Genomic DNA, 13,836 nt, shown 5'->3' with positions numbered 1-13,836 from the left:
CTACTTTATTATCCAGGGACTGAACATTAGAGAGTAATATGCTCGGAAGTGGTATGCAACGCTCCCGAGTCGGACTAAAAACCCACTCCGTATTCCTCTTCTCCGCCGACGGCATCTAAGAGCAGCCCCTGGGACGAGGGACATTTCCTCGGGGGGTACAAACAACGGATCCAATTCAGGAATGTCACATTTCTGGTCGAAATACAGTTGAGTGATCGCCAACCTAATATCCAGTTATTTTCGGCTGAAATAATAATGCAAGAAATAAAATCTCTCTATATATGTATACTGCAAAGTTTGGATAGGTGCTAGGAACAGGGACACTATGTCTGTCAGTGCCATACTGCTACTTCTGTTGAGTATGTTTGTTAATATCTGTTTTTCTGGCTGTCTGTTGATTGGATGTTGAGTCAGTCATGTTGTGAGCATGACTCATTATGACAGTAGGGTGTGCATCCCAATTGACACCCTATTCCCTATATAGTGCACTACTTTTAACATAGCCCTATTGGCCCTGGTCAAAAAGTAGTGCATTCTAAATAAAATAGGGTGCCATTTGGGATACATTCTAGCTCTGATGCTGAAGCTGAGATGCTCTCCGTCCTTTATGCTTTTCCAGAGTCACACGTCGAGATGAGACACGTCTGAGCGATGCATGAATGAATATGATAATTCAGTTGTAATGTGATCACACAGCTATATGTTTGTTATATGTGTGTTTGTGTGTGGGGGGAGGGCATTCTTGTGTGTGTTTAGTTGTGTGAGTTTGTCTTGCGGGAGATCTTAGCTGTGTGTGTTTAGTTGTGGTAGTTTGCCTTGCAGGAGCTCTTAGCTGTGTGTGTGTTTAGTTGTGTGAGTTTGTCAAGCGGGAGCTCTTCGCTGTGTGTGTGTTTAGTTGTGGGAGTTTGCCTTGCGGGAGCTCTTAGCTGTGTGTGTTATGTGAATTTGTTTCTTAGCTGTGTGTGCAGAAGCCCATATGTCTCCTCCATTATATTGAAAACTGCTTCTTCATTCACCTCCAGTCATACTGTACACTGGCTTGCAAAAGTATTCAACCCCCTTGGCATTTTTCCTATTTTGTTGCCTTACAACCTGGAGTTAAAATTGATTTGGGGGGGGATTCGTATCATTTGATTTACACAACATGCCTACCACTTTGAAGATGCAACATATTTTTGTGTGTGAAACAAACAAGAAATAAGACCAAAAAACTGAAAACTTGAGCGTGCATAACTATTGACCCCCCCCAAAGTCAATACTTTGTAGAGCCACTTTTTGCAGCAATTACAGCTACAAGTCACCTTGGGGTACGTCTCTATAAGCTTGGCACATCTAGCCACTGGGATTTTTAACCATTCTTCAAGGCTAAACTGCTCCAACTCCTTCAAGTTGGATGGGTTCCGCTGGTGTACAGCAATCTTTAAGTCATACCACAGATTCTCAATTTGATTGAGGTCTGGGCTTTGACTAGGCCATTCCAATACATTTAAATGTTTCCCCTTAAACCACTCGAGTGTTGCTTTAGCAGTATGCTTAGGGTCATTGTCCTGCTGGAAGGTGAACCTCCGTCCCAGTCTCAAATCTCTGGATGACTGAAACAGGTTTCTCTCAAGAATTTCCCTGTATTTTGTATTTCCATCATTCCTTCAATTTTGACCAGTTTCCCAGTCCCTGCCAATGAAAAACATCCCCACAGCATGATGCTGCCACCACCATGCTTCACTGTGGGGATGGTGTTCTCCGGGTGATGAGAGGTGTTGGATTTGCGCCAGACATAGAGTTTTCCTAGATGGCCAAAAGGCTCAATTTTAGTCTCAGCTGACCAGAGTACCTTCTTCCATATGTTTGGGGAGTCTCCCACGTGCCTTTTGGCGAACACCAAACATGTTTGCTTATTTCTTTCTCTAAGCAATGGCTTTTTTCTGGCCACCCTTCTGTAAAGCCCAGCTCTTTGGAGTGTATGTCTTAAGGTGGTCCTATGGACAGATACTCCAGTCTCCGCTGTGGAGCTTTGCAGCTCCTTCAGGGTTTTCTTTCGTCTCTTTATTGCCTCTCTGATTAATGCCCTCCTTGCCTGGTCCGTGAGTTTTGGTGGGCGGCCCTCTTGGCAGGTTTGTTGTGGTGCCATATTCTTTCAGTTTTTTTATAATGGGTTTAATGGTGCTCTGTAAGATGTTCAAAGTTTCTGATATTTTTTATAACCCAACCCTGATCGGTACTTCTCCACAACTTTGTCCCTGACCTGTTTGGAGAGCTCCTTGGTCTTCATGGTGCCGGTTGCTTAATGGTGTTGCAGACTCTGGGCCTTTCAGAACAGGTGTATGTATATACACTGAGATCATGTGACAGATCATGTGACACTTGGATTTAACTAATTGTTTAACGAATAATGTGACTTCTGAAGGTAATTGGTTGCACCAGATCTTATTTAAGGGCTTCATAGCAAAGGGGGTGAATACATATGCACACACCACTTTTTCGTTTTTATTTATTTATTTTTCATTTCACCAATTTGGACTATTTTGTGTATGTTCATTGCATGAAATACAAATACAAATCCATTTCAATTACAGGTTGGAATGCTGCAACATAGGAAAAACGTCAAGGGGAATTATTAATACGTTTGCAAGGCACTGTATAAAGGACATTCAGAAAGTATTCAGACCCCTTCCCTTTTTCCAAATTTTGTTACGTTACATTCTAAAACTGATTAAATAAATAAAAATCCCTCATCAATTTGCACACACTACACTGATAATGACAACGCAAAAACAGGTTTGTCGAAAAAAAATCGTATTTACCTCAGTATATATGCTATAGGACTCGAAATTGAGCTCAGGTGCGTCCTGTTTCCATCAATCATCCTTGAGATGTTTCTACAACTTGATTGGAGTCCACCTGTGGTAAATTCCATAGATGGACATGATTTGGAAAGGCATACAACTTTCTATATAAGGTCCCACAGTTGACAGTGCATGCCAGAGCAAACACCAAGCCAGGAGGTCGAAAGAATTGTCCATAGAGCTCCGAGACAGGATTGTGTCGAGGAACAGATCTGGGGATGGGTACCAAAACATTAATGCAGCATTAAAGGTCCCCAAGAACACAATGCTTCCATCATTCTTAAATGGAAGAAGTTTGGAACCACCAAGACTCTTCCTAGAGCTGGCCACTCGGAACCTGATGGTCACTCTGACAGAGCTCCAGAGTTCCTCTGTGGAAAATGGGAGAACTTTCCAGAAGGACAACCATCTCTACAGCACTCCACCAATCAGGCCTTTATGGTAGAGTGACCAGTAAAAGGCACATGACATCCTGCTTGGAGTTTGCCAAAAGGCACCTAAAGGACTCTCAGATCATGAGAAACAAGATTATCTGGTCTGATGAAACCAAGATTCATCTCTTTGACCTGAATGCCAAGCGTCTTGTCTGGAAGAAGCAAAGATTGCAGCGTTATACCCAAGACGACGAGAGGCTGTAATCGCTGCCAAATGGGCTTCAACAAAGTACTGAGTAAAGGGTATGAATACTTATGTAAATGTGATATTTTTTCAATTTGCAAAAATGTCTTAACACCTGTTTATGCTTTGTCATTATAGGATATTATGCGTAGATTCATGAGGGGGAAAAACAATTTAATCTATTTTAGAATAAGGCTGTAATGTAACAAAATGTGGAAAAAGTCAAGGGGTTTGAATACTTTCCAAATGTCAGTGTTTAGATATGACCTGTATCACAGAGCAGTGCCAGGAAGTCATTTGATGGCTTTCAAATTGATTTGCCCCTGATACCATCTCTGAGGAGGCAGGTTATCTTTTAAAAAAGGAATTTGCTTTACAGGGTGCTAAAATGGTTTCTCAGTGAATGAGACAAGAAAGCACCTTGCCGTCGCGATGTGGTGTGAATTGAACAAACATATATTGCAAAACAACATTCATTTCCTTTCTTCTGCACATTACTTCCTGAGGTCGGGGTATCTGATGAAAGTAATAACTCTTGGGGCCTAGCGATGCTGTGACACATTTATCGAGGAATAGATTACCTCTCATATAAATGGCTGCCACAACATTCAAACAGGCTAATTCCACAACATTCACCCCCTCCTCAGTACTTACAATGATGCAGCCAGGCCCAACCTCAATGAGAGTGATAGCTTTTTGTTTGGATCAAAGGTGAAACCGGACATTATCATAATGTGAACAAGTACTACAGCATGTTCAGTAGTATAATAATGAAATATAGCTTTTTTTGTCGGTCCTTGGTAATACATGTAATACCTATTATAGTACTCAATCTTAGACACACAGAGGCCGAGACACAACCACCAGCATAAACCCACTTGATAAGTTAGTGCCATGGAAAAGAGGTAATTCTGGCTCAGGATGAGGTGCTGCTTCCACTGCAGATTATACAGATTCGATAGCTCCCTTTGGCGACTGTGGGACGTGTCCCGACGTTATCGGCTCGATTCTCGTGCCAGGAAACCCTTGTGCTTCCGTCCTGGCAGCTGCAACTGACGAGATCACCTCTGACTCGTCCTTTATCCTTTCTTTCTTTATTTAGATGATTTACCACAGTTGAAATGTCCAGGGTGGCTGCGTGGTGAGATAGCACTTTGAGAGCGAGAACCGGGCTTCAAGCGTAAACTGTATGCAAATTGATGGCGTTATTTGGCAGCTAGCCTCATAATGGGATACTTGATGGGTTGAATAAATTGCAATCGCACGGAACCCGCCCGTTTGGCTTGGTGCCAGGAAAATAAAGGTGACATGCAGAGGAAGTCCCCAGCTCGGCAGGCGTGTTTTCCTTAAGTTATTTATCACCAGAGCACTCTTGAAAAGAAAGGAAATAAATAAATAAATAAACCTAACAGCACTCATCAGGAACTACAATCTCAGGCTCTCCAGGCGCCTCTGAGATTTAAAGCTTTACAAGGTAACTACTATAAACCTTTGAATGTTCTGCACCAGTAGCATTAAAGCATTTTTGTTGAAGTTGACTTTAACTGCTGAGTGTCAGACTTGGAGAGGGAAGATATTTCCTGTGTCAAAACAACCAGTGCTTGTGTATTTTATTAATGTTCTGTTCTATTATGCTCTGTTCCTGCTAATTTTGCTCAAAGCAGAACTAAGGCAAATAGCACAGTGAGAGATCATTCTTTTTTTGACTTGCATAAAACCTAATAGTGTGTTTTCTCTTTATGAGGCTAACCTTTCTGTTAAACATAAAACCGTAAAGAAAGCTTGTATATACAGTAACAGCATCAGTGATATTGTGAAGGTCGTGTCGATGAAGTTGTCACATATACTTGAGAAGCAGAGGAATTGTATAAGAATCATTCTTTCCATGGCAGATGAAAAGTGCAGATAGAGTTGCAAAGGGAGGGTATATTACTGGAGACGTTAGAAGTCTACCAGTAAACTTCCAGAATTTTGGTAACTTTCAAGTTTTGGGGGGTTTATAAAATTACATGTAGTGGTAATTTTGGGTTACTTCATATTATCACACGTCTGTAATTATCTCACTTCATATTATCACACGTCTGTAATTATCTCACTTCATATTATCACACGTCTGTAATTATCTCACTTCATATTATCACACATCTACTAATGTAGTGTTGTGGTGTTCCAGTCCTGAACACTCTGACTACTAATGTAGTGTTGTGGTGTTCCAGTCCTGAACAACATGACTACTAATGTAGTGTTGTGGTGTTCCAGTCCTGAACAACATGACTACTAATGTAGTGTTGTGGTGTTCCAGTCCTGAACAACATGACTACTAATGTAGTGTTGTGGTGTTCCAGTCCTGAACAACATGACTACTAATGTAGTGTTGTGGTGTTCCAGTCCTGAACAACATGACTACAACATGACTACATTTGCCTTTTCTTCCCCTCCAGTCAGAGTTAGGAGAAGAATGGCATCTCCAGTCAGAGTTAGGAGAGTTAGGAGAAGAATGGCATCTCCAGTCAGAGTTAGGAGAAGAATGGCATCTCCAGTCAGAGTTAGGAGAGTTAGGAGCAGAATGGCGTCTCCAGTCAGAGTTAGGAGCAGAATGGCATCTCCAGTCAGAGTTAGGAGCAGAATGGCATCTCCAGTCAGAGTTAGGAGAGTTAGGAGAAGAATGGCATCTCCAGTCAGAGTTAGGAGAGTTAGGAGAAGAATGGCATCTCCAGTCAGAGTTAGGAGAGTTAGGAGAAGAATGGCATCTCCAGTCAGAGTTAGGAGAGTTAGGAGCAGAATGGCATCTCCAGTCAGAGTTCGGAGAGTTAGGAGCAGAATGGCATCTCCAGTCAGAGTTAGGAGCAGAATGGCTTCTCCATTCAGAGTTAGAAGCAGAATGGCTTCTCCATTAGGAGTTAGCAGCAGAATGGCATCTCCATTCAGAGTTAGGAGCAGAATGGCTTCTCCATTCAGAGTTAGAAGCAGAATGGCTTCTCCATTCAGAGTTAGAAGCAGAATGGCTTCTCCATTCAGAGTTAGAAGCAGAATGGCTTCTCCATTCAGAGTTAGAAGCAGAATGGCTTCTCCATTCAGAGTTAGAAGCAGAATGGCTTCTCCATTCAGAGTTAGAAGCAGAATGGCTTCTCCATTCAGAGTTAGAAGCAGAATGGCATCTCCGGTCAGAGTTAGGAGCAGAATGGCTTCTCCATTCAGAGTTAGCAGCAGAATGGCTTCTCCATTCAGAGTTAGAAGCAGAATGGCTTCTCCATTCAGAGTTAGAAGCAGAATGGCGTCTCCGGTCAGAGTTAGCAGCAGAATGGCTTCTCCATTCACCTTTAGATATATTTACAAGCATTCCAACAGCCATGAAAGGCTCTTCACAATGTTTCATGGCTTTTCCCCTTCGATTGGAAATCCACTTTGGGATGTGTGTCCTGTCTGCACTGTCAGGACCGTGCGGCTGACCTTAAAGGATGCTTTTTAGTGCGATGTGAACTCCTTGACTGGCATTGTGACCGTCATAAAACAGCCATTCTCCTTGGACTCACTTTGGGAAAATATTTTCCAAGCTAGCTCTGTGTACAATGAGGTAAAAGCAGGAAGGGTAATGGTGTTGCCTGGGCAAACATGTTGAAGCATTAGGAGCATGACTTTGATCGCCGCCTCCACTGTGTTTTAGGTTGGAGCTGAGTTTAACAAATCACCCCACGTGTTCTCATTATTTCTCTCTTTCTCTATACAGATGTATACTGTTTACAGAATGAATTGTTTGAATCTATGTGCATGTATATGCATGGAGATCGAGAGAGAGACCTGGGAGGAGTAGCATTGGCTCTAGCCTGGCTGGAAATCAAAAGCAGACAAGGAGAACCTGGTGAAAATGGAGCAGCTCATTTTCTGTTCATAGCAGGGTGGCTTTGAACCGAGACGCAGGACTCCCCGATAGAAGTTTCATTACACTCTGGCTCATTTTCGAAAGATCAACATCCTATGACTGCGTCCTCCTGCCATTGCAATCTCTCTCTCCCTGGCAGGCCTTAGCTCTCCCCTGAAGTTATCTCTTTTCTCGCTCACACTGAGAATCCACCAAATAGTCTCCCTCGCTGTTATAATCCCCACCCAGCCGAGGATGAGCTGTCCGTCTGGGTTTTATTCAAGCTAATGTAATGGACAAGCATATCTGCACTCTTTTGCCATGTGAACATAAGGGGCTTTCACGAGAGACCGTTATGATCCAAATGGATTGCATTCACAGTGAACTTTTTGCTGTCCTATTTGAACCCCATCAGTCTGGCAATAGTGGCTGTAGCTATAGTAACACACACTGTTTACAAATCGCCTAGCCATAGAAAATGGTATGCTAGGTTGTTGATTAGCTAGCTAAACAGACTTGAGACAATCTCAACATAGCAATCCGGAATTGGTTTTATTTCAAACACTATTACGTCACACATGGACATTGTTATGCAAAAAGGTGAGCAGCATGCTGGTATTATCCATCCAACCCCAAGGAACAAGACCAGCTGGCTTTGAATGAATGGGCATCCAGTGTTATGGCTTTGTCTAGGTAACAAATGCTTTCATACTCAAAAGCTCGAAAAAGCCGTCTCTAGCAGATTGATCCACATCCCTTTTTCCTAATGTGACAGCCCCTACTGGAGGGGACTTCTGTGATTTATGACTGTATACGTTACTATCTAGATATGGTTCATGATTCCTTTAGTGTATGTCAGAAATGATGGACGGGTTCCATTGAATGTATCATATTGTGTCCCACCAAAATGGAAACAAGAGGATATGAATAGCATTCAGGAGACAATGGAGCAAGATCTTCAGGGTACTATGGGAGCAAGATATTCAGGAGACTATGGAAGCAAGATCTTCAGGAGACAATGGGTGCATGATCTTTAGGGGACTATGGGAGAATGATTTTCAGGGGACTATGGGAGCAGGATTTTCAGGGGACTATGGGAGCAGGATTTTCAGGGGACCATGGGAGCATGATCTTCAGGGGACTATGGGAGCAGGTTTTCAGGGGACTATGGGAGCAGGATTTTCAGGGGACTATGGGAGCATGATGTTCAGGGCACTATGCGAGCATGATCTTCAGGGGACTATGGGAGCATGATCTTCAGGGCACTATGGGAGCAGGATCTTCAGGGGACTATGGGAGCAGGATTTTCAGGGCACTATGGGAGCAGGATTTTCAGGGGACTATGGGAGCATGATGTTCAGGGGACTATGGGAGCAGGATTTTCAGGGGACTATGGGAGCATGATCTTCAGGGGACTATGGGAGAATGATTTTCAGGGGACTATGGGAGCAGAATTTTCAGGGGACCATGGGAGCATGATCTTCAGGGGACTATGGGAGCAGGTTTTCAGGGGACTATGGGAGCAGGATTTTCAGGGGACTATGGGAGCATGATGTTCAGGGCACTATGGGAGCATGATCTTCAGGGGACTATGGGAGCATGATCTTCAGGGCACTATGGGAGCAGGATCTTCAGGGGACTATGGGAGCAGGATTTTCAGGGCACTATGGGAGCAGGATTTTCAGGGGACTATGGGAGCATGATGTTCAGGGGACTATGGGAGCAGGATTTTCAGGGGACTATGGGAGCATGATCTTCAGGGGACTATGGGAGAATGACCAGCACAAAAACATCCTGTGGCGGACTGCAATAGCATCGAATAGCCCCCGTGATATGCAACTGTTCAGGGAAGTCAGGAACCAATACACGCAGTCAGTCAGGAAAGCTAAGGCCAGCTTCTTCAGGCAGAAGTTTGCATCCTGTAACTCCAACTCCAAAAAGTTCTGGGACACTGTGAAGTCCATGGAGAACAAGAGCACCTCCTCCCAGCTGCCCACTGCACTGAGGCTAGGAAACACGGTCTCCACCGATAAATCCATGATTATCGAAAACTTCAATAAGCACTTCTCAACGGCTGGCCATGCCTTCCGCCTGGCTACTCCAACCTCGGCCAACAGCTCCGCCCCCCCGTAGTTCCTCACCCAAGCCTCTCCAGGTTCTCCTTTACCCAAATCCAGATAGCAGATGTTCTGAAAGAGCTGCAAAACCTGGACCCGTACAAATCAGCTGGGCTTGATAATCTGGACCCGCTATTTCTGAAACTATCTGCCGCCATTGTCGCAACCCCTATTACCAGCCTGTTCAACCTCTCTTTCATATCGTCTGAGATCCCCAAGGATTGGAAAGCTGCCGCAGTCATCCCCCTCTTCAAAGGGGAGACACCCTGGACCCAAACTGCTATAGACCTATATCCATCCTGCCCTGCCTATCTAAGGTCTTCGAAAGCCAAGTCAACAAACAGGTCACTGACCATCTCGAATCCCACCGTACCTTCTCCGCTGTGCAATCTGGTTTCCGAGCCGGTCACGGGTGCACCTCAGCCACACTCAAGGTACTAAATGATATCATAACCGCCATCGATAAAAGACAGTACTGTGCAGCCGTCTTCATCGACCTCGCCAAGGCTTTCGACTCTGTCAATCACCAAATTCTTATCGGCAGACTCAACAGCCTCGGTTTTTCGGATGACTGCCTTGCCTGGTTCACCAATTACTTTGCAGACAGAGTTCAGTGTGTCAAATCGGAGGGCATGCTGTCCGGTCCTCTGGCAGTCTCTATGGGGTGCCACAGGGTTCAATTCTCGGGCCGACTCTTTTCTCTGTATATATCAATGATGTTGCTCTTGCTGCGGGCGATTCCCTGATCCACCTCTACGCAGACGACACCATTCTATATACTTTCGGCCCGTCATTGGACACTGTGCTATCCAACCTCCAAACGAGCTTCAATGCCATACAGCACTCCTTCTGTGGCCTCCAACTGCTCCTAAACGCGAGTAAAACCAAATGCATGCTTTTCAACCGATCGCTGCCTGCACCCGCATGCCCGACTAGCATCACCACCCTGGATGGTTCCAACCTTGAATATGTGGACATCTATAAGTACCTAGGTGTCTGGCTAGACTGCAAACTCTCCTTCCAGACTCACATCAAACATCTCCAATCAAAAATCAAATCCAGAGTCGGCTTTCTATTCCGCAACAAAGCCTCCTTCACTCACGCTGCCAAGCTTACCCTAGTAAAACTGACTATCCTACCGATCCTCGACTTCGGCGATGTCATCTACAAAATGGCTTCCAACACTCTACTCAGCAAACTGGATGCAGTCTATCACAGTGCCATCCGTTTTGTCACTAAAGCACCTTATACCACCCACCACTGCGACTTGTATGCTCTAGTCGGCTGGCCCTCACTACATATTCGTCGCCAGACCCACTGGCTCCAGGTCATCTACAAGTCCATGCTAGGTAAAGCTCCGCCTTATCTCAGTTCACTGGTCACGATGGCAACACCCATCCGTAGCACGCGCTCCAGCAGGTGTATCTCACTGATCATCCCCAAAGCCAACACCTCATTTGGCCGCCTTTCGTTCCAGTACTCTGCTGCCTGTGACTGGAACGAATTGCAAAAATCGCTGAAGTTGGAGACTTTTATCTCCCTCACCAACTTCAAACATCAGCTATCCGAGCAGCTAACCGATCGCTGCAGCTGTACATAGTCTATTGGTAAATAGCTCACCCTTTTTCACCTACCTCATTCCCATACTGTTTTTATACTGTTTTTATTTATTTACTTTTCTGCTCTTTTGCACACCAATATCTCTACCTGTACATGCCCATCTGATCATTTATCACCAGTGTTAATCTGCAAAATTGTATTATTCGCCTACCTCCTCATGCCTTTTGCACACATTGTATATAGACTGCCCATTTTTTTCTACTGTGTTATTGACTTGCTAATTGTTTACTCCATGTGTAACTCTGTGTTGTCTGTTCACACTGCTATGCTTTATCTTGGCCAGGTCGCAGTTGCAAATGAGAACTTGTTCTCAACTAGCCTACCTGGTTAAATAAAGGTGAAATAAAAAATAAAAATAAAAAATTTTCAGGGGACTATGGGAGCAGGATTTTCAGGGGACTATGGGAGCATGATCTTCAGGGGACTATGGGAGCAGGTTTTCAGGGGACTATGGGAGCAGGATTTTCAGGGGACTATGGGAGCATGATCTTCAGGGGACTATGGGAGAATGATTTTCAGGGGACTATGGGAGCAGGATTTTCAGGGGAATATGGGAGCATGATCTTCAGGGGACTATGGGAGCAGGTTTTCAGGGGACTATGGGAGCAGGAATTTCAGGGGACTATGGGAGCAGGATTTTCAGGGGACTATGGGAGCATGATGTTCAGGGGACTATGGGAGCAGGATCTTCAGGGGACTATGGGAGTGTGATATTTGGGGGACTGGGAGCATGATGTTCAGGGGACATTTCGAAAATAAATCATTTCAATCTTTTTGTAAAGTAAAAAACATGAGCTGGCGCACACCAATCATTTTTTTGTGTGTGGAGGTAAACTATAAAATTACCAATGTTTCAGCATCACTGGGCCTTCTTCAGGGTCAGAATATGTTAGTCAAGATCACCCGATTGGAAAAACCCAAAGCATGTCCTTTATCAAGGAAGAGACATGATAAGGAACTTGACTTTGTGGGCCTTCTCCTTTCTAAGTACAAAACAATCACTTGTGTTGTATGAAAACCTAACATACAGTCAAAGCACAGAAGAACAGTTAAACTATTATTGTTCATTGAACAATAATACACAATACAATAACTGAATTATACAGACAAGAGTACATAAAGTTAACATAGACAGGGGTATTATGAGTCAGAAGAGAATGTACATTTGTCAAAAAGTATTTTCTGCAAGTACTGTTTTTTTCTTTTTACATTACTAAATAACTTCACCATGATGTTTCACTTCTATTTTAAATAAATTAAAGAGGGGTTTGTTCTCCTCCCCTACTTCATCTTATGACTAAAGAATATTCTAAGAAACTCAAGCAAATGAACTATGAAAATGAAAATCGGGGTACATTTAAGAATATTTAAACTACTCTACAATAGTAACAACATTTAAACAGAACACACACAGCCTTCGGGCAATATGAGCTCATGTCAACTGAACATTTCCTTCATAAGACAGATAAACCCAGAGGACGGCACTGGAGAGAGTGGGTGTCAAATATTTGATGAAGTCTTTGCTGAAGGGATTGAAATGCCTGGCACTTATTCCACATGCGAGCACAATGATCTGCGAGCTACAAGGATAAATGAGGCTAATTTTGAACAGGCTTCAATAAAGGCGAGGCTTCAGTTCTACAGATCCATCATGGAGCCGGGGCTGTCTTTTCTAGGCAGAGACTCCCCTTTCCCTCCCCTCGAGCGCCAAGGAAAGATTTTGCATCAATACAGAGAACAAAACAGATGTGCTTTAGCCTTGTTTGAGCTACCTGGCTGAGGACATACTCACTCTACATACAGCACACATCTGTCTCCTTATGAAAATGTGAAGAATGGAAGAAAACAGAGTTGGAAAAATATTGTGTCCAGTCCACGCGCATTGGAAAGTCTGACTTGAATGTATGATGTCTTGTGTGAGAAAAGTGAAATATCTTCCCTTGTGGAAAACGTTAATTATGCACAACCACACCTGTCATTTGGCTGACATTAACCTCTTGTCTCTGTGGTCCTGGTCTTATTATCAGGTGGTGAGGTTCCGTATACCACCCTGGCCACGAGGATGATGATGGGGGTATGGTGGCTCTTTGCTCTAATCGTCATCTCCTCCTACACGGCCAACCTGGCTGCCTTCCTCACCATCACCCGCATCGAGAACTCTATCCAGTAAGTACCACACCACTACTCCGGGTTAAAGTTTCCCCCAGGTACAGATTAGCTTCCCCAATCCTAACCTCAACCATTAGTGGGGGAAACTAAACTGACCCCAGATCAGCATTTAAGGGCAACGTCATCCTTTTCCCACACCACCTCTGTCTTCATCATTGAGTGAAAACTGTCACACAGTACCAGAAATGTTTTACAGGCCAGGGTTGTTAAAATAAGACGATATTTGTTTCAACATTTAATTGGGACTAGACTATTGGTTAATGTGGTTTCTTCAACCCACATGCTCATTATGTTACAGACCTTGATGTTGGCTACATTTCCATTCAGGATCTGTTATGTTGGATACATTTCCATTCAGGATCTGTTATGTTGGATACATTTCCATTCAGGATCTGTTATGTTGGATACATTTCCATTCAGGATCTGTTATTTTGGATACATTTCCATTCAGGATCTGTTATGTTGGATACATTTCCATTCAGGAACTGTTATGTTGGATACATTTCCATTCAGGATCTGTTATGTTGGCTACATTTCCATTCAGGATCTGTTATGTTGGATACATTTCCATTCAGGATCTGTTATGTTGGATACATTTCCATTCAGGATC

General features: G+C 43.7%; 1 protein-coding gene across 3 annotated transcripts in view; it reads left to right on the top strand.

Moving 5' to 3' along the window:
* Positions 1-13,836, top strand: part of LOC118392863 (glutamate receptor ionotropic, delta-2-like) — a 716,766-nt gene that overhangs the window by 606,840 nt on the left and 96,090 nt on the right. For all 3 annotated transcript variants that reach the window (XR_008063741.1, XR_008063742.1, XM_052461119.1), the window contains exon 12: positions 13,085-13,223. Coding sequence is in view for 1 of the 3 variants with exons in the window: in XM_052461119.1 (XP_052317079.1) it covers positions 13,085-13,223 (139 nt within the window). In the remaining 2 variants the exon portion in view is untranslated. The remainder of the gene's footprint in view (positions 1-13,084; positions 13,224-13,836) is intronic.

Source organism: Oncorhynchus keta, chromosome 14 (assembly GCF_023373465.1).
Source record: "Oncorhynchus keta strain PuntledgeMale-10-30-2019 chromosome 14, Oket_V2, whole genome shotgun sequence".
NCBI classification, from domain to species: Eukaryota; Metazoa; Chordata; class Actinopteri; order Salmoniformes; family Salmonidae; genus Oncorhynchus; species Oncorhynchus keta.
The sequence above is the reverse complement of the archived record's forward strand: the minus strand, read 5'-3'. Positions and strand labels throughout refer to the sequence as shown.